The following is a 21,376-nucleotide window of genomic DNA, read 5'->3' as shown; positions in this document are numbered from 1 at the left end:
AAATTAACAAAGCCTGTTCTGTAATGTTTGTGAATTTACACACCTAACAGTTATTGAATTTAAAAAAAAAGATGTTGAACGAACTGAATATGAAATGAGAACATGAATAATTATTCTAAAATGCTTGCCTGTAGTTTGTTTGCCAATCCCTGGATTACACAACGCATTGGCACTTGTCAAAATCCTTGTCTCCTTCGAATTTCCAAAACAAATTGCATCAAAACTTTTTGGAATCGGCTCGCATTGCACCAGCACGAAAAGTAATTTATGTATTTTAAGTACTAATTCGTCTCCAAACCGGTGGTCACAATATCAACGATGATGCATCGATTGATTTGTACTGCGTAAGTCTGAACATTGTAGTATTCTAGTCGACGAAGGCCGGAGAATCGCTCATAATGCGGTTCCCGACCTTCCTCAAATCGCTGCTGCTTGGTGTCCCAGTAGGGGTGACTCTGCTCGATTGCGTTGGATATGTGGCGCGGGTTGAGGGTGTATCGATGCAGCCGGCTCTCAATCCGGACGCTAGCGTGACAGATTATGTGTTCCTTTCGCGGTGGGCCGTTCGGAACATGGACGTGCAGCGGGGCGACATTATTTCGCTCGTCTCGCCCAAGGACCCGAGTCAGAAAATTATAAAACGCGTTGTCGCTCTCCAGGGAGATGTAATCTCCACACTAGGCTATAAGCTGCCATACGTTACGGTTCCGGAAGGGCATTGTTGGGTTGAAGGGGATCATACAGGTAGGAAGGAATTGGCTTTCTTATTTGCAGAAAATGATGTACGATTTGTTGTTGAATTTCAGGTAACTCACTAGATAGCAATACGTTCGGGCCGGTTTCGTTAGGACTAGTAACTGCGCGGGCTACACAGATTGTTTGGCCACCGTCCCGATGGCAACAGTTACCTTCAACCGTACCAAAAACGAGAGTACCGATCGCAACCGGTAAACGGTCCACTACTGGCAGCACAAGAGCCGCGAACAACCATACCGTTAGCAATAGCAGCAACAGCAACAGCTCTACTCCTTTGGTTCACTCCATGGAAGAAGTGCATCGACTGAATTGATAGAGAAATGAGTGTCTGAGGTTTTATTTTGAGTAGAAAAAAACTTTATTCTAGGTAATTAACAAAATATCTCTTCGATTATACCAAGCCCAAGTCTTACTATATGTTGCAAAATGTATTTTCGACTGGTTGAGTTTGTATGGCGTGCATAGAAATACAGCTGCATGAGTCAGGTGGTTGCAGTATTGTTTTTGAGAAAACTCTCATTGAATTTTGTGTCGCTTTGGTGCATTTTTCTTCTTTTGGAACATGTGCTTAGCATTTGGTCCCACGTTTGATTCACATCTAAAAATGTTTCTAAATCATCTTCAACGCCGCGTCAAAATCTTGCAAGGCTATTCCCACAGAGCATGCGGCGCTGAACGTCACATTTGACATTTTGAGCAGGAAATGGAAGTTGTGTGATGGCGTGGAATAGCTTCTAATTATCGCATAAAATAAAAAAAGTGATGTTGATGTTCTGTCCTACGTGCGGCAACTTACTGCTGGTAGAGGAAGGTACCGACGCGCTACGATTTTCCTGCAATACATGTCCGTACATTTGTAAAATCAAGCAACGCATTTCTAGCCGTATCTATCCTAAACTTAAAGTGAGTCGCCGTCTTTGATGGATCCGAATCCGGTTGCGTTGATGTAGTTGTGCACGTACTGACGTCTTTCAATGGAATTATTTTGTTTTTAGGAAGTAGACCATGTGATGGGCGGTTCAGCTGCATGGGAAAACGTAGATTCGACCGATGCAGTGTGCCCTTCTTGCTCTAATGATCGAGCATACTTCATGCAAATGCAGACTCGTTCGGCTGATGAGCCGATGACGACGTTTTATAAGTGCTGTAATCAAACGTGTGGCCACAATTGGCGCGATTAAAAAACAATACATCTATACAGTTTAACCTTGCCAGTTAACTTATGTGGCTTACATAAACCTTACCGGTTAACTTATGCATTCAATTGTTCGATCCAGTCGGGTGATAATTGAAAGAATGTGTACGAAGGTGAACTTAGCGAAACGAAAATATGACAATGCGGATGGTATAGCCGACGAACTGTTGAATTTGTCGAGGGTGATTATAGAATCGCGAACGATCCCAACCAGAAGCAGGCATGCAAAAACAAAAGCGAAGGAAAAGCTCCATACAGCGAAACGGGTAAAGGAAGAACCAGCACTAATTTCAATTACTTGCAAGAATGCAATAAAAAAGGCAGTGGATAAACTGCAGGCTGGAAAAGTAATTGCGATACCGACTGACACCGTGTATGGGTTTGCATGCAGTGCCAACAATCCCAAAGCAATACGTCAGCTCTACGATATAAAAGGACGGGATGAGCTGAAACCCGTAGCGATATGTGTGGCAACAGTAAAACAACTTCAACACTGCGGTGAGGCAGAACATTTGGAAGAGCAGCTTTTGGAAGATCTGCTGCAAGAAGCGGTAACTATTGTTATAAAACGGAAAACAACATTAAATCCTATGCTAAATCCCGAAGAGCCCAACATAGGTATACGAATTATAAACTACGGTTTTGTACAGGATGTATGTAAAGAGTTTCAACAACCAATAGCACTGACCAGTGCGAACAAAAGTTCCAGCAAAAGTACACTGAACATCCGTGAATTCGAAGACCTTTGGCCGTATCTGGGTGCAGTGTTTAACGGAGGACAGTTATCGTTGTCGGATGAGCAAAGAGTAGGATCCACAGTAATTGACTTGTCTGTTTCAAATTTCTACAAAATCATACGAGCTGGAGTATCGGTAGAAAGAATTATTAAAATAGTAAAAAAATATAACATTCGCCTTGCGTCAGAGTTCCCTGTCTAGTGTTATAAAAGAACACGTCACAGGTTTGGAGATGCCACAATTGGTATGTTATGTAGAATGGGTGTAAAAACAGTAGATAAACTAACATGCATGCTGGCTTACGCTTACAACATCGCGTGCTAATAAAGTAATATAAAGCAAACTAATTCAGCGACACTGCTTTCTGTATTACCAAACGCTATGGATTGTATGACGTTTTCGATCTATCCGAGATAACTGTAAAATACAATGTATTTACTCTGGACATAATCATCTACTACGGTCTACTACGATGATGTTTAGCACACTGTCATCGGGTTTACTTTAGACAACATATTTTAACAGCACATCAGTCGAAATTTCTATACTGCAGGAACCGCGTTCGACCCGGATCCTTGATCTCGACAAAATCATGGATCATGTCATGTAAATGCAGCCTATTTCTAACTGTATATACTTATAACTGTATTTGGCTGGTCTTAAACTTTGTAGCATGTATTTAAGGGAACAAACTACATCGACCCGACGGTCTACAGTCATTGAACATTCAGCAACGAATGTGAAATCGTATGTAAAATATATTCTACGAATGAATATTTATCATACAATTTGAATGTTTTTGTTCAATGTTTAATTGCCGTATACTGCCGGGTAATCCTTTGCCATGTGTATATAAAAAAAATTAACAATTATATAGTTTAAAAACCCCAATAGCAATGGGGTACAATGTTTGTATCGGTTTCTTAATTTTAATATAACGGCCAATGGGTTAAATATAAGGTACTACAGTCTCTTGGTCGGGCAGGAAACGAGGACCACACCGTTCAGTAACAGTTTTAATTGACAAGGTTATGTCCTTCGATGCGTGCGGAGCCATTAGAATTTAATCCATATGACATACATCACCGGGTCCGCCGCACCACTTTTAATAATTTAAACTGGGTAAAAAAAAGACAAAAAAATACAAAAGATAAAATATCACTATAGCCTAGCCGCTTCGAATAACAAAATCGAATTTTAGCGAAAAGGAGTAAAGTGAACCAACCGTTAGCTCTCCGTTACCGTATCTACTCATTCTACCCCTGCCGTGTTACCTTTCGTTTCTTTGATTTGATGTTTGATTTTTTTTCATTTCATTCAATTCCGCTTTGGTCAGCTTTATAAACGGACCTTCCAGAACGCAACAGCACCAGTTTGAAAATTAATGATTTATTCAGAGTTTAAAAAATATATATAATTTCAGTTGCTCATGTATATATAATTTTTTATGATTTTTGCTTTTTAGTATCAGTTACCTGTCGTTATCCTATACAAACAATGTTTTGTATCGTGTTTAGAAAGATTAAGCTTGTTCTGTTCTCTCACATAATCATCATGTCCGATCGATCGCCTCACGAATTTCATAAACCCTGGTATTATTCGTTGGATTCTCATATTCTTCTCTATGAATGTTTTATCTCTTTGCTCTGGTGGCATAGAAAACGTTCATTTGTGTTAGCAGCCGTCAGCTTTAGCGTTCCAAATGAATCCCGCGGCATTGCTTTCTACAGTTAAAATCTAAAACCCATCCGATAATGAACCGATCTTTCCGCTATCTTACGATAAATAATACATTACAGAACAATGAAACGGAAGGAACAAAGCAGCAAAAAGTAGCGTATCCGCAAAAATAGTATTGCGACCTACATCACAATCCGGTGTTATACTCGTGACAGTTTGAAGAATATCAAACGAAAATCAGTAGACGAACAAGATGGAGCATAAAAGTGCCAAAAGAAGATAATATTTCTGTAGCCTTTCACACAGTTTGCCCGATGTTATTCCGAGGAAGCTGGTTTAATAAATTAAAATGTGTACACTCATACTTCCTGAGGGCAATCAAACAAACACGTGAATTACACAGAAAGGATTCTAGACAAAAGGCATAGGAGTTACTGCTTTTGAGGAAGAGTTACTTCAAGCTAGTAAAGTGTGAACCCCGTCATAAATGTGAGTGCCCATGCTTTTAACAGAACCACAAGAATGTCTCTCTTTAAATCGGTTTTGTCCTCCCGTGTCTGTCGCTTGTAAACACAACAAACAGATGCCAAAACGGATTTCCTGTGTTCCTCCTCTCGAACTAGTGTTGTGGTATCATTGATTTCTTCTTTATCATTTAGTAGTAGTTTAGTGTTTAGATCTTTCTAACGTAGTCTCATCCCAAGTTCATCGTTTCTCAACTATAATAAGGCATTTTTGCTTTCCACTAATTTGCTTAAATTTTTCCTATCGTTCGCGGAATTCGCTTTCCCGGGTGCTGCTTCCTTCCCCGCGTACTCTAGCCATCCCCCAAGCTACCACATTTACTAATCGACGTCCAATCCAGCCTCCACTCATCCACCAAGTTATGGAACATTTGTTGTTGGTTGAAATCACGGCAAGTGGAAACCATCGGCGACTGGTAGAATTGCTTCCTATCGGGGCAAAATCATGGCGTTGTGTTAAGCAGTGTGATGATCAAGCAAACATACTTTACGTATATAATGTTCAAGTTGCTGGCTAATTCCTATTTCCGGGCTCTCACCAAATTGCGGTTTCTGTTGCACAATTATCTTATATGTGTGTATGTAAATGAATCAAAAGTTTTCCCCTTGCATCCAGGTTCTTTCGTTTATCTATCGATTACATGTAAATGGTTTGCGAGATGGGTGTATGGACCTTGCTCGATGTATACTATTTTTGTTAGCCGGTTTGCTTCACTTCCAGTGTGTTGTTTGGTTGTTCTCTTTAGCAATATTGCCTTACTGTTTCATTTATTTGCCGCTTGTGTTCCCTCGTTTAAAACAATGTTTGGTTAGTTTGCGTGTTCTTCTGTGCTTGGTTTTACCTTAGCCCCTTTCTTTATACTACCATGCTTTTGCTTCATACGTACAACTAGCTCTTTCCTTTCACCTCCGTCGGTCTCCCGCCAGCACCTCTTTCTAGTGCTGCATCGGACGCACTGCGCCGTGTACATCTCCTTGCAGTTACTTGTTACGATAGGAATGGATTCGACGACTGAGGATTCATCCAGGGGCCACTATTATTATTGTTTATATTGGCCTGTGGAGTAGTAAACAAAAACCGTGTATTAGATATAGCATTTAACGGTAGTATGGCTGCAAGGTGACGGTCTTCGAATAAAAAAGTAGAACAAATAGATTGTGAAAAATAAAAAAAGTTAAAATATACATCGAGTGCCTGTTTTCCCTAAAGGAACTCCATATGAATGAAAACTTTTTTTATAAAATGTGAATTTTGAGAAGAAAAGTAATAACAATGATGATTTTGTGGTACTTCACGTAGAAGCAAACAATAGATGATGTAAACATAAAACTGTGCATTACATTACATGCAAGCATGACATGAAATGTTGAAATGAAAACTAAAACACAAACACACACACACATACAAACATAAAAAATGCGAACAACAAAACCCACACACATATATGATGAATGAACAACTTTACCAGAAGCGAGCACTTTCGATACGCGGCAGTTATACTGAGCGAGCGGGATAAAACAGAACGTTGTCCAAAAGATATAGTTGATGTCCACGGGCCGATGACCAGCGCACACGATGTACAAGGACACGTACAAAAATGCTTGCACATACACACAGACACACACAGACACATAGGCAGCAAAAGGAGGCAGCAGCTTGGGTTGTTGTTGTTGTTGAGATGATGAGTGTGTAGAGTAGCTGATGGCCATGGGCAAACCCCGGGATAAAGCATACAGTCACCGTACAAGCACAAGCGTGTGTTACAGGAGCGCGTTTTTTTTTTGCTAGACAGTTTGTCCCCAATCACCAATGACAGCACACCACAGCGTTGGGGGTCCAAAATCGCGTATCAGCAAGGTTACGAGGTCGGATCAATTACTACCTACAGGAAAGATGGAATCGGAGGTACTGGTTTGGATAATATGTGCGTGTGTGTGGGGCGGGAAAAGAGGAAATGATAAACGGGGTAATGGGAACGTTGGCGATTCTACACGCGCACGATAATTCCAATCGGTTAAAAAGGGACGTTTATTTGAGTGTCCAAGCTCCATTGCTACTGGACGTGGCGTGCTGGAGGGTGAAATATAGAGAGACGGATCAATACCCGAATTTTCAATGACAAAGTTAGAGGGTATAATGTGGAAAATAGTGGGATGTTAAGAATAGAGAAGAGTATTAATTGTAAAAAGAAAAAAAGAAAAAAATCGTGTGTTACTGCTTGGCGCAATCGAGCAATATTTTAAATGACGTTGTTTCAACTTCGATCCCTTTCTAGCACTATTTTTGTCGGCATGTTTAGTATCGATTTTGTAATAAGATTAACAATTCGAAACTACTGTGAATGGCTCACAGATGTTACACGAGCTTGACCACTAGCGCACTACCGGATCATAACACAAGTGTCTAACATACTGCTGAACTCACTTGATAATTGATGTTGTTAGCGTGACACGTATCTGAAATGTTGGTATTAATATTCTGTCGATTCTCTTTATGGTTAAATGCACTAGTAGTATTAAAAGCGACACCTCCACCTGACAACATTCCAGCGTTAACAACATCGAGGGCCTCTTCGTCAACTGCGAAATGAAAGTCATACAGTTGACGCAACGGGCGTGTACTATCCAGCTGTGCCGCAGTTAGATGATGCCTTTCAATGTTACCAGTGGCCATTGTAGAAGGAAGCATTGCGTAGTTGGTGTTAAAAATATCGTCTTCGATTGTGACACCAGCATCGTTAAGACGACAGTCAATGTGTTCCATGTTAGAGCTTGATGGTGGGATTTTATGAGTCGTTGCAGTGGGCCAATCCTGATGTTGCTGCTGTTGATAGTCGGTGGCCGCGCGTGCATAGGCGACAGTTGGTGAGATATCACTGTTTGCGTTCACATCAACCGGTGAGTACGGAAAGCACTCTCCTTCGTCCTCATCGACAGGTTGCTTATCCGTGGTGCAGTGATTGATCATGTTCCAGCGTATGCACACAAGTTACGGTCGCATGACGAAGTGCGACAATGAAAGAAAATGATATTGTAGCTCATTCGCAATGAAATTGTCTCCATATCCATGCGTGTCAGTGAGTTTGGCTTGGGATGTGTTCGATTAAAAATAACGTAACAAGACATCTCATTTTAACAGCGGACAGGTCATGAATAGACGTACTGTTTAAGGCTTATCAAATGCATAATTAATTACAACAAACACACCTTGTTTCACAAACTATTTTCGTCGCAAGCATTGATTGCAATTAAGACCAACCCTGGAACTTACTCTTATTACTCTCCATTGTACCTAATATTGTTCCGGCTGATTCGACATTCATAATTAAATCTTCAGTCAGATACAACACGTGGCCGTTCTCACAGAAATAAAAAAAAACTTAAATCTTCAGTTGCTTCTGAAGCATACTCACTTGCGCTGTGGTCATGTTTGAAACCGGTGCCCAAGGATCCTGATTAAGCGTTACTGGAAACGGTGACTGTTTCAACTGATTGATGGACGGAACCTAAAACGTGAAAATGGATGAATATAGATCGTTCGTCTACATGATGTCCTTTTGTCATTGCTATTCCACTCACCTGAGGTTGATTCTGTTGGAATAGGTTCTTTTGTACGGGTGCACCGGCTCCACCGGTATCTCCGAACGGATTGTATGCCGCGGACGTGGTGGTTGATGCGGCCACACCGCCACCGCTCGGCATCGGTTTGATTAGATTGTCTAAATTGACGAGTGCCGAGTTTTCACCAAGGAACGATTGGGGTGTCTTCTTTGCGGCCGTCGTCGCACCCATGCTAGGCGAGCTTGAGTTCGTTCCGGAGGATGACAATGGATCCAGGTCACCCAGAAGCAGTGCTGTTCGGGATGGCAAAATAGATATGTCAGTGATCGATCGGTTGGGTACATTCAACGCTGATCGGGGTTTAAAAAGGACGTACAACTGTTATTATTCAGATTGTTGCTGGCGGCATTATGATTATTATTGTTGTTGGTGCTGCTGCTACTGTGGTTACTGGCTGCTCGCTTGGTAATAATGTCAAACTCATCTAGATCCGATACCGGCGAAGTGATCGCACCGACAGGGGAAGGTCGATTCATGAGCGGCTGTTAAAATAATTAAAATATATCGTAAGTTTATTCCTTTTTACTTCAGTTCGGAGGGTAGAGATGCTTACTCCACTGCCACCACCGAACGTAGCCTCAAGATCACCGACACTTCCAGTGGCAGAATTACTACTAACCGGTGCCCATGGATCAAGTTTAGCAGCGGTTGGGTTTGACTGCCACGGATCACCACCAGCAGTAGCGCTAGGCACAGGCGTTGTTCGTTTAGTTGTCTGCCAAGGATCACCTGCCTGAGGAGGCTAAAATAAAAAAGGATGCTCTATTAGTGATTCAAATTTTGCAAATAGAAAATCAAAACATACCGCAGTAGCTCCGAGAGGAACAGCATTTGTTTTGTTATACCAAGGATCGAGGTTTCCGTTCGTAGCCCCGGCACCGTTCATCATCATGGCTCCTGCACCGGCACCAGCACCTGCACCATTTTGGAGCCATCCCTCAACCGACGATCCGGATGTGACCGAGGGCGATTGGGTGCGTGGTTGCCATGATTCTGCTCCCAGCAACGGTGGTTTCGAGGAGGATGGTCCTGCCGAAGGTAAAGCTGAAGCGGTGTTTAACCACGGATCCACTACCGCCGGTGGGGATGAGGTTCTTGACCAGGGATCCGACGTCTGTAGATAGTAAAGGTAAGCATTTAAGTTTTGTTACCATCGATAACACATTTCCACGAACCTACCGTCGGACGTGATCCACCTGCCACGGGCATACCCCAAGGATCAATTGGTCCACCGGCACCCGAAGGTCCGGCAAGCGGCTGTTGCGACGGACTGCTAATCGAGGCAGCTCCGAAAGAAATGTCCAACAAATCTACCAGTGCACTACCTCCCTCCTTGGGGTCACTGTCCTTCCTACAAAGGAAAATCAATTCCACCGTTTAGTGTCGATGCGTGTGATATTTGTATAACCTATATACAACTTACTTGAAGTCCTGTTCGCTTTGACTGAGTGCTAACTGCAACCGAACATCATCACTGCGACGCTTTTGCTCTTCCTGTTCCGCTTCCTCCCTAGACATGGCCATTGCCAGCTGGAGCTGCAATTCTTCCTCGCCGACCGTTTGCGGCCGTACGAACTCAATCTCTGATACAGGTTTTCCAACACCACTCGTTGCTGCACCCGCAATCGGTTCACCTTCGCCCCAGTTCGGTGGCTAAAATACAAAGAGCAAGCAAAAACGTGAGAAACGCGTTGCTTAACCACGGCTTAGCTTAGTGGAAACTACGACTAACCCTTGGGTCACGTTGTGTCGGGCCATCGATCGAACCATCGCTACCGAACCCGCTGGCCGTTCGGGCAAAGCGTTCCTTTGCCTTCAACGCTCGGGCCCGCTCATTCTTGAGCCGCTCATCATCCTTCAGCAGCGAAACAAGCTGTTTCGCCTTCTCCCGTACATGCATGCCCTGATCCTTGCCCTCTTCCATGTACTGGAATTCCTTCAGAGTCTGGATGGCGTAGATATTTTCCTTGCACTGTTGCGCCACCTTCTCCGTACCAGTCTTGATGAGGTACTCCAACAGCAACTATTTGCGGATATGGATAAGAAAATAAGAATCATGTGGGCATCATTCCTTCCGCAATGTTCCTAACAGAGCCTCTCTTGCGTAATACTTACCAGCGCCTTGTACACATGTCGCCAGTTTTTGCCATGGTCATTCATGCGCTTCCAGATCATCTGCATGATTTCGGAAAAAGCCACCACGTTGTACGTGAGGTCGGCGATCTCCGCCATGATCGTGGACGATGGGCCCCATGGATCGTTCGAGGTAGCCTCCCGTACCTTCACCTGCGCATCGGAATAGTTGTGGGCGATGTTCTTGATGTTACGACGTATACCAGCTACGTTCATTTGTGTGTCGGTTTTCCTCACTAACCACGGACACGGAATGGAAAAAACGGAAAGTTAATAAATGGCTATAAGTTTCAAACTATTCAAAACACGCTCAGGAAGTTCCACACTCTGCTATGTGTGCTGTTTTAACGAGTCAATTTTCGAATCGATTTGAATCTACACTAGTACTTAACCCCGCCATACAGCTAAGGGTTATAAATATGCTGAAGAAGCCAGCTAAATACGGGCCTTCTTAGAGAAATGACCGGAAACATTCTCCCCCCACCGGGCATAAGAGAAAACATTTGTTTTCTTACGGAAAAGAAGGTTGTAGCTTGGAAATAATTAAGTTACGCCGCAGTGGTACACGCAGTTATATCACTTGCAGCTGCAAATCATGCAAACGCATGCAAACGTTTAGCTAAAGCAACTTACTTTTGACGAAATTTGCTCTCCTGGTCTGCTTTACCAACTGCAACTTAAACTCCCGGCAAGGTACTGTGTGCTGGTTACCAGATATGGATCTGGCGTTGTAATAAATAAAAAAAAACACACACTAAACACTCACACACGTTCTCAACAAAACACACTTTACACAATACACTTATACAATCGGTTTTAGTACACGTTTGGGAGAGGCGGGCGTATTAAACTTGTTGCGCTTCACTTAGGCAAAAGTTCTTCGATTTTCACGCATACGTAATTATGTATAGAAAACAATTTTCCTACTGGTGCGGTTAAAAACACAAAAATGAAACACGAAACACACACGGGAACAAAGGTAAAACTTTAAACAAAATGTTCTGTACAGCTAGAACTTAACAACAGAACATGATCGATTTGAAACTGAAAAAATGTTTAAACTGAAACAGAAGCTAATTCATCTATCTGACGTTGTTCGCTGTCTTATCTTGCTTTATAACACAATCAGGCACAGAACTGCGGGCGTATCGTACATGTGGGACTCAGACTCGGACTCGGACTACAGCATGCCGCAGGAAAGCGGTGGAACGAACGTAAGAACGCACGTCGCGAATGTCCTGATGCAGGTTCGTGATGGTGGAACGATGGTGATCCTACCACTAGCAGCTAATGGGTGTAGTACGGAGTGACACATTCAGCATTAAAAGGATGACAAACTGTTATGCAGTGGCTGTGGTTCGCTACCACTCGTGTGCAACTGTAGAGCGTGCTTTGCTACGGCAACAGCTCTGGCTGGGATGTGTTAAGCCTCAATCAGCTGGTGAAAGGTAAGAGTAAGATAGAATGGTATTAACGATTTTGTAAACATGTCAGCTAAGCGGTATTGTCAGGGTAAGCTGTTAATGTACATGATTATCTAAACCTTATTGAAAAATAATTCTAAATTAAACGAAAATTTTAATCATCCCGAAGCATTTTGAAGATAACTGAAGGCCTCATCCAAAGGCTCATCGTCAATGGATCGCGATCGTGATTAGCGTAAACAAATTATAAATTAAAAAGCTAAGCTACTACTAAACTATACAAAGCCTTGCTTCTTTAGTTCCGAAGTTAAGTGCACGTGCTCACTACTCGGTGTCGGTGCCACAGCGGGCAAAATAGTAATTCAACTCCCTTGCCACGTTCTGCAGCACTCAAAACACTACGATTGACTTTGAACTGCAACCGGTCTGCATATACGCCGAATTCCTCTTCTCTCCAGCCCCAAACCGGCTGTCGCAAGTTCAGGTTTCCGAGTCAAAGCCCTCCGGAATGCCGTGGTGCACAGAGACCGGTGTGTGGAACCTTGGAGAAACCTCTTACCGTGGCAGTAAAACCGTGTATGCCATACAAAAGCAAACTTCGAACGGTATATATTTAATGCGCACGGTTCGCTAAGCAATTTGCTACTGGGGTTTGGTGCTGTTTATCACTTTTTTAGTTGTTTCATGTAGGTATTCTATTTCCATTTGTCTATTCGTAGACGACGTAATAAAATATCCGATATGGTAGTAACCATTTTCGTAGTACATAAAGTTCGTAAATCAGATATACCTGCTGACAGTACGGGAAAGGCTTCGATAGGCACTAAACGTTGGTGCACTTTCTTTTATCTTATTTAACACTATTTCTGCGTCTTCTATCTGCGATTGAAATCATCACTCAAATCCATCTCCGGTCAGTCTCAAGTCGGAAGGAATATGTCCATCGTCTATTAACCATAAATTATAAAATATTCTCCGGTCGTAGTGTAGGCCAAGAGCACACAGCGATCACGAAATATGGATATTAAAACCTTCGTAAAACTCTTCCTTCAGCTATAAACCTTATAATGCTGAGGTTGGAGGTCTTCCCGCAACTTCCTAGTTTACACCAGCAAAACAACAACAATTTTAATCATGGTAAACAAACAACTATCTTTGGCGCAAAAAAATAATATGCTGTCCTCCCCATCTGATCAGCATCCGTCAGAACAAACACACACACATACAAACCTCAGAACGGAAAACCCGTTCGTCCGGTTCTGTGCACGCGTACAGTCGGTGTTGACACAGGAGATGAAGATGCGAAGGTAGACTGCGGACGATCAAGGACGTAACAAGAATGTAGATCAGTAGATCACTAGTGTAGATCGACAATCGTTTAAACAATCGTTCTCTCTCACACACGCACAAACACAACCTGCGGGATTTATCTTTATCTGAATAACGTTTTAAAGCAAGCAGAATTTACACACCATTTTGCAATCGCTAACCGGAAGTCGTTAGAGGGAAGTTGCTTTTGCACTCGATCAGCACCACACAAACTGCCAAACAGTCGAAAGGTGCAGCTGATACCAAGCACATCGAAAGAAGCAATAGAACCCTCGTCGGTTATCTTCGTCCTCTGCGTAAAGATAATTCTCTTATCGCTCTGTGGTGGGCGGAACAAACCTTACGGTTGCGAGTCTTTGTTCCCTTTTAGTGATACAAATGCTTCGCAAAACATTCGCAAATCTTTTCTTATAAAACGCGCACAGTACACTTCCTTAGTACACTGCACACCTTTTGCTTTGACCAATGTACTACACACAGAGAATTTCAACGTTCCAAAGCTAAAAAAAAGGCCAAGAAAAGCTGGGATTCTCACACTGCAGTGGAACGAAGCTCTCGAAAATCACCCTCGATCATCAGCACTGGGAATGAAAGCAAACTGCCTCGGCACCGAAGGTCCTCCTTACGGTACGCGTCACAGTCGATGACTGACACTGTCCTTGGCGTCCGCGGGCAACGCATGCAAACAGAGTTACGCGACATACCGGGCCAACGCGACAAAGGATAATTTAATTTGCTACTGCCATAGCTTCAATCCAGATGGAGGCGGTGGACACAAGATTCGGGTGGCTACGGTACACATAAAGGCTGACGGGATTTCAAGAGGGGCTTGCGTGTGTCTTTGTGGGGTTTTTATGTTTAGCACAAAAACAAAATCGGGGAGCTTTTTGCAGCCATTCGTTGTGACACACGTGTGACTTTGCTTGATTGCAGTAAAGAGCACTGTTGGTTGTGGATTTAGAACAGAATTAATCAGCTCTGTAATGGGACGTGCTGAAACCAACAGATTTTATTTCTAAATGAGCAGTTTTAACGGTCCAAATTGTAAGTGGGTCATCGTCGAAAAAGAAACATTAGCGTGACGAATGACGAATGACTAAAAAACGAATGCAAAAAATCCTCAAATTTCATGCTCAAACAATAATAAATTACTCTATAAATAACAGATAAACCCCTTGCTCGTCCTTTTTTTTTTGCACTCACAGTAAACAAAGTTTCATGGACCGATTTTTACGATCGTAGCTGATAATTTAATTTACATTCGCTGCTACTCTGCACCGTTTATCCCTTGGGCAAATCCACATAACATGAAGTGCACGAAGATAAAACCCATCTCCAGACGATGCTGCACTGCTGGAAGGTCGGAACCGAAAGGCGCGAGAAACACGAGAACTTTTTTATCATCAGAGCCATCGCCCAACAGTATTCCTGTGATGGTGTGCCGCAGTAGATCCGGAGACAGTGGGTTGCAATCAAACAAAGCAGTTTGTTGTACATCCATACATTGCTGACCTTATTTTTCTAGGTTGTCTTTGCTTGCGCAGAAAATCAACTCTAAATTTGAGTTTAATTCAGGTTGAAGATGTTGAGCAGATAAAGCATCATTAATGCCTCCGATGTGTCCGATGCAGAAGCGGGCACAACGATAGGAAAGAACTGCGGGAGAATTGTTGTGCTTGTTTGGGCTGTTTGTTTTCCAAGAAACTGAGATGCCTAACTTAGTGCTTATAGCGTCACTCCACTCACATGCAGCCTGAAAATAGCTCCATTTAATCCGACTTAAGAGCCATTATTTATATTCTTAGGATATTGCAACTTGCAAGTGGGAAAGTTGAATGCCTTACCATTATGTACTGTCACGCTAATTGATGCGTGTCTCCGTGTGACCAAAGCGGCACGTTGAGCCACATTCGCAATAATCCGCCAACAGGTACCTGATACAATTATTTATTGACGAGGAAAACCAAACCCGAACTGGGACGGCGCACACAAATCCACACCCAACAAAATGCGGTGCGGTTTGTCCTGGCCCACACTTCACTGCTTTTCCTCTATTCTTTGGATACTGACTATCTCATTACGGAAATCCAACCCCAAGGGATTATTGGCCCCCATACCAATGGCATTAGCATGGGGCATTAGCAAACGGCCACACCACATCGTTTGGGGTTTTGTTTTCGTTTTGACTAAAATTTTCTAACTAAGCTTACCACCAGGGGTTGGATTTCTTATCACCACATTTTTTCGCGTTCCTGTCGCCCCATCAAGCCAGACACTCGCGTAAATCACACCTTCTAATGTGACACTGCATTGCGAAATGTGCAGGCAGGGCAAGTGATATAAAACAAGCAAATGGTTCAATCATTATTAGGCGTTAGATAAATGATCTTCAGCTCTACCAACAAGACTCCGGAACTAGTGCTACGGGGAACGATTGTCCGAACAACAACAATCATCCCCACCATAATATGTTTCGTTCAGCTGCATTGGCGCCATCTAATGCGCAATTCAGTGCAAAAAAAAAGTGCCCTAGACGGCGAAAACGGACTTTCACCAACTCTCGTCCATTCCCAGGGCACATGCCATCCATCCATCCATCCATCCATCCCAGCAGCAAATAGGAAAGTAAGGAAAGCATTTTGTGTTTTTGTGTTTGTTCAGTTCGTTTTCCCTGGCGTTACATTCTACCGTTAGTTGCTCAACAGTTTACGGGGTGTTGCGCTCTCGGTCACGTTGCAAAAAGCATGACTAGCGGCGGGGAGGGGACTGTGGGTGAACAAAAAAAAAAGGAACTTAAACCTCATAAACACACACACGCGGATAAAGCACCTAACATGATCGAAGAACATGCAATCAACCGCACCCTTCGTGTGGCGTTATTGGCCATTTGTTATGTTGGATGATCCTGGTCACGGCACCAACAACAGCAAAAGCTGTGCAGTTCTGGCGCGATTTAAAGGTGCTTCAGCACTGCACTGCATCTATATTTTGGGTGTAAATTGTTCCACCCAACTGCATCAAGAAGGCTCCGAGCAAGACCAATTCGTCCCGGCACGGTAGTGGTCCTCGCACCAAAAGGTATAATTAAATTATCATCTACCTGAAGAAAAAACCTTGTAGACAGTTTGAGTGTCTTGCGTTATAATTCTATCGATTGTCCGGAGTGCGCCAACAGTTGTGTACTAACTACTACTACATAACCTGCAATGGTAAACAGGTAAAGGACACATGGGCAAAAAAAAACACCCAGAGGAACTTCTTTTAATACGCGATAAGATATAACGCTTATGTTAATTCTGATATCATAATCTGTGTTGTGTTGGCTGTCCGACACTCCGCTAGTCGGTATTTGTGATAGTGGCAACGCAATACTAATGCAAAATGTATTTATCGCGTTATCAGATACTTGTTGCATGTGTCAATAACAACGGGTGAATGAAAACTTGTCACCGACAAAGACGAATGCTCCATGACGTAAGCGGAAATTGTGCAAGATAGTTTGCGGTGGTAGTCACGTCTAGAACACTTTAAGCGCGTTTGGTTAATAAATTTTCCAAATCAAAAACCTTCAAGATGGGTTCGCTTCTCTACAGTGCTTAAATGACAAACTTTTAAACTCTCCTACACCTGTTACGAGCTATTATTTACAACATGAACAACAGACATCCGACGACAAAAGAGCCATTTTTCATCATCACCGACAAAAAACTCATTCGGATGGAAATTCCTCCCGTCAGACAGAAACGTTGATCTCGTACAAAATGAAATTACCTTCAGCGTCATCACCAGTGCGCCATCACATGATGACGCCGGCTTGGCCGAGACGATCGTGCTGCTATTGCAGCATGATTTGTCCTTGTATCCCACGTATTGCTGGTACGTGCCACACCGGACGAGTGGATAAATGAAGCAAATCGGTGCCTCTTCTGCACTCACTCACAAACACACACACACACGCACGGCCAGTTGCATTTAGCGTCTACTCCTGTCCACCCGGTATGTATGGCAGCAATGCATTTTGCTTTGAATCATCTCCCTCTCCACACACCCTGACTTTTGTCTTGGGGGCCATTTTTGTCATATCATGACGCAATTTCACCCACCCTCGTACACGGCAACGTACATAAAACCCCACACTGATTATCCACCAACGTGAAGGAGCAGCAGCTCCGATGTGCTTTATCAGAATACGATAAAGTTGGGCGATATAGCCGGATGGGGGACACTCGGAACCGGAAGTATTCCGCCGCATGTGCGGTACAAAATACTTCAACCTGCACTGTGGCGGTCATCGCGTGAAGGTGAACTAGTTTGCGGTGTGAGCGGCTCTAGTGACCGCCGGTATTGCAGAAAGGGAACTTAAACGCGCCACAAAACCATTCGATAAATGGATTATTGATCGATCAGTCGGGGGTTCGAAAATACTCGCTTTAATTGAAGGAACGTAAAACAACGCACACAACGAAGGGGTAATGTGCTTGTAATGGAAAAGGAAGGTAGTTTATGTCTCTCGAAAAGTCGGTTGTGACGATAAACTTGAGGTCATAACAGTAAATGGATGTTTTCTATCGTTTTCATGTTTTTTTAAGGTATACGACGACAGAGTTAAGGACTCTCAAATTGCACTTCTTAATCAACTACTACCCAAATGAAAGAAACGTCTGTACCAGATGACTTGACCGAGTAGACCGTAATGGTCTACTGTTAAGAATTTTGATACAATTTCAATATTTAAATCCTTCTAAAGCCTATCAGAAGAAAGGGGTTGAGGAAGTTCGCGGAGGTTGGTCGCAATTCGAGCTAGCCACTGTTCTGGAGATCGTTGTGGAACTGCTAGATGAGTCACACGAAATTCCAATTTAACTAGTCATACTGACAAAACTAGCGGGGGGAGGGGGGAAAGGAACTGATTATTCCACTATGGAACGAAATTATGGGGCTGAAATAAGCAGTAGTAAGGTACGCTACAAACACCAACCCCACAAACACCTCTACGTTACGTCCGAATGAAATTGTTGACCCACTTACCTTGGTTGCGATGCGAAGCACGCCAGATTTCCAACCAGTCCTCTGCACAGAACGGTTACGAAAAAACAATTTTCGGCTAAATTTTGGTTTCTTTTTACACACAATACACACCACATAAAACAAACACGATGCAAATCACGCACACAAACACACACACACACAGCCACACGTTCAATTTATAAATTTCATCTACAAACACGGGGTGCTATTTCTAGCAATATTACAATCAATTAGAATTTCTACAGTTGGGACGGATTGACACATACTGCAACATATGCTTCGCTACATTCAAAGCCTTCACAATGTAGCGTGAGACATTTCGGAAAAAATCTACTATTTGAACTTCCACACAACATTCCCATTGAAAAACAAAACACAACTTGAACACTACGCACTAATACACGCACACACATAGACATTGGACGGGTCTTATGTTTCGAAGGAATCAATGAAAGCAATTCTACACTACACAACCGGTCCGGCCAACCGACCGTTCACCGTTGTCCTTGAAAAATGCTGTTTTTATTCTACCTCGCTTTGTTGTCATTTTCTTCGGCATTTCGCTTTTCTAGAAGATGGACCCACCCGCTTTTCCCTGAGAGCATCCACCAACGTGCCGTGTCCTGTGTCCTTTGTTTGCATACGGGTGGTGATTGTCTCTCCAATGACCAAACCGTCAACTGTCGCCACGACCGACAAGAAGTGGTTGGGCAATATATTAACGCAAACAACACACATTCCACGGTGCTAAAGTCACGGATTACCCTTTATCACACACACTCAAGCATGGAATGTGCCACAGATGTAAAGATCCACGGTTCATTACATTGTGCGTCAAACAATGTCCCAAAATATTTTCCAACCAAAACCGAAGCCGTAAAAAGGAAACATAGGGACAAGTGTCGTTTGGTCGCAAGTGATACGCTGTACAACAAAGTTGGCCTATGGGGAGGGATATACACATGCGGCTATTGCCCACACTTTCCAGATTCTACCATTGCTAAGGAACCAACGCTAATAGCACTAAATGGATATGGAGTAAAGCACATAGTCGATCTTCTGTTCACCACTAGTTTCGTAAGTGCCCAATCTAGGAGGCGTTTATATTGTAATAGAAATTTCCTATCGAGGAACGACAACGCCGCCACACAAATCTTCCGTTCTTGTGTGCACAACAAAGTCGTAGCCTTGTTATTGCGGCCATTTGGGGCCATAGGCTTAAAATTCAATTTTACCGCGGATACACACTCGCTTCTCACGTTCGTCCGGTTCCGCTCGATCGTAAAGATGACTTGCATACCACGTCTTCGTCATCTCAACCACACACGCATACAGAGCAGCATCAAACACGACATTCACCCACTGCTGCATTGAGGAATGCAATGAGATCTTCTCTTGCACTGTTATTCACGTGCACTGGTACGTATGTGCTTGGTCTTATGTTAGGATAACCTAGCCTTGTCCAAAATCTCGATCTGCCCAAATCTCGCTTAGCGTCGGAATCATAATCACAGCCACCCTTGTAACACACAGTTGTGATTTGTGCCAGAGTTTTGGTGTATAGCAATCTTTCCATTAGCAGCACCTCCTCCTTCTACTCTACCCACATCCACACATTCCACTGCTGATAGGGGATGCTTTTGTTTGCCCAACTATACACGAGTACAACCCTTCATTTATCCCTTACTGTATAGGACAAGCACACGGTACAACTATTTCTAATTTTCTTCCTGTGTTTTTTGCGTAGATTCGATCCCGTGAAACAGCTTTCACATCGCGTCGCCTACTTTGCAACACCACCCAGAGAATTACGCACTCACACACAAAAAACACACACCAGCATACACGATCGCGTAAATACGGAGGGTGGAAATCTTTCTCGCAATTTCTTTTCCAACCTAATCCGATCCCCCACCTTCCCACGGAAAACGATCAAAAATTCACTTTCGTATCTTTGTGCCCAGCATCACTCTAGATAAAATATCGCTGTTCTTCACTTTACGTACATTTATGGTGCGTTGTGCTGTGGGACAGCAACCAAACTCTGTGTACCTTTTCGTCGTTCTGATTTCGTGTTGCATACACTCCCTTCTTGTTGCTGCTGCTGTTACTTTTTACGCTCTTTTGCGGGCGTTTCTTGCGGTGTTGGTGAATTCGCTTCTTTCGCCGTACATCGGGTATCGCGCACACATGCAGACATTGCTGCTGCCATCCAGCGTGGCTGCAGCATAGAGTCAAACCGTTTATAGAACCCGGTTGAGTTCACCATTAGCTGACTGCACTGTAAACAAATAACATTTCGGTGCAAAATTGTGCAGCACTGGAACTTTGTTTGAACTCCGCTTTTTCCATCGATAATCGATTCCCGTTCGTTACATTTTTGCTTCCTTCGCAATAAAGATTGGTTATCTGTGGCATGAGAAACCCTTGGCTGGGTAAACAGTTCTGCATATGCATGCAGAAAAAGGTGATTGTCAGCCTCAGACACAAAGCATCTATAAAATGAATTGAAAAAAAAAATGCATATGGGTTTCAATCGAAATTAAAAACCAAACGGACCATTTTGTTGAGTCGTACAATACTACAATTTATATTTATCTGAAACATACACCATACATTATACAGGTTTGCAGATCGCGTGGTATACACAATTTTGCTAAATTTATACAGTTCTTATGTGTGCCAAACATACTATATTAACACGGTTGTTGAGTTCTTCTCTCATCGCGGCAAGAAAAAGATCAATCAATAAACTGATTGCTAAATGTGGTATATTAGCAAGTACTTTATGTTCATCGCATTAATCATCAATTTTTTAAAATGATTATTCGTTTCAGTCTTTATGCGAAATTGCACATTGTCGCAGATGTAGCTCCGATGATGTCGATGTCGTTTACGAGCGCAAATAATTTTTGTAAACGCACGAAAATTCTAAAATAATTACTTTCT

The 21,376-nt window shown here is 42.9% G+C and overlaps 4 protein-coding genes across 4 annotated transcripts; 3 read left to right on the top strand and 1 right to left on the bottom strand.

The window, feature by feature from the left end:
- Positions 1–398: 398 nt before the first annotated feature.
- Positions 399–1,069, top strand: LOC128714329 (mitochondrial inner membrane protease subunit 2). The gene is made up of 2 exons (XM_053809205.1): positions 399–744; positions 807–1,069. Exons 1-2 carry the CDS (start codon positions 399–401, stop codon positions 1,067–1,069), a joined length of 609 nt encoding a protein of 202 aa, XP_053665180.1.
- Positions 1,070–1,518: 449 nt separating this feature from the next.
- LOC128711574 (DNA-directed RNA polymerase III subunit RPC10) lies at positions 1,519–1,937 on the top strand. The gene is made up of 2 exons (XM_053806456.1): positions 1,519–1,659; positions 1,752–1,937. Exons 1-2 carry the CDS (start codon positions 1,519–1,521, stop codon positions 1,935–1,937), a joined length of 327 nt encoding a protein of 108 aa, XP_053662431.1.
- Positions 1,938–2,052: 115 nt separating this feature from the next.
- On the top strand, positions 2,053–2,889 carry LOC128713233 (threonylcarbamoyl-AMP synthase). The gene has a single exon (XM_053808093.1). It carries the CDS (start codon positions 2,053–2,055, stop codon positions 2,887–2,889), a length of 837 nt encoding a protein of 278 aa, XP_053664068.1.
- Positions 2,890–5,880: 2,991 nt separating this feature from the next.
- LOC128716055 (epsin-1) lies at positions 5,881–19,631 on the bottom strand. The gene is given in 13 exon segments (XM_053810977.1): positions 5,881–5,949; positions 7,318–7,833; positions 8,306–8,398; positions 8,472–8,746; positions 8,830–8,995; positions 9,067–9,255; positions 9,319–9,627; positions 9,693–9,864; positions 9,937–10,166; positions 10,246–10,536; positions 10,629–10,882; positions 19,498–19,582; positions 19,584–19,631. Coding segments are annotated over 13 exon segments (2,697 nt in total).
- Positions 19,632–21,376: the final 1,745 nt, after the last annotated feature.

This window comes from Anopheles marshallii, chromosome 3, assembly GCF_943734725.1.
Source record: "Anopheles marshallii chromosome 3, idAnoMarsDA_429_01, whole genome shotgun sequence".
In the NCBI taxonomy this organism is placed as follows: Eukaryota; Metazoa; Arthropoda; class Insecta; order Diptera; family Culicidae; genus Anopheles; species Anopheles marshallii.
Note: the sequence above shows the minus strand (reverse complement) of the source record. Positions and strands in the feature narration are given on the sequence as shown.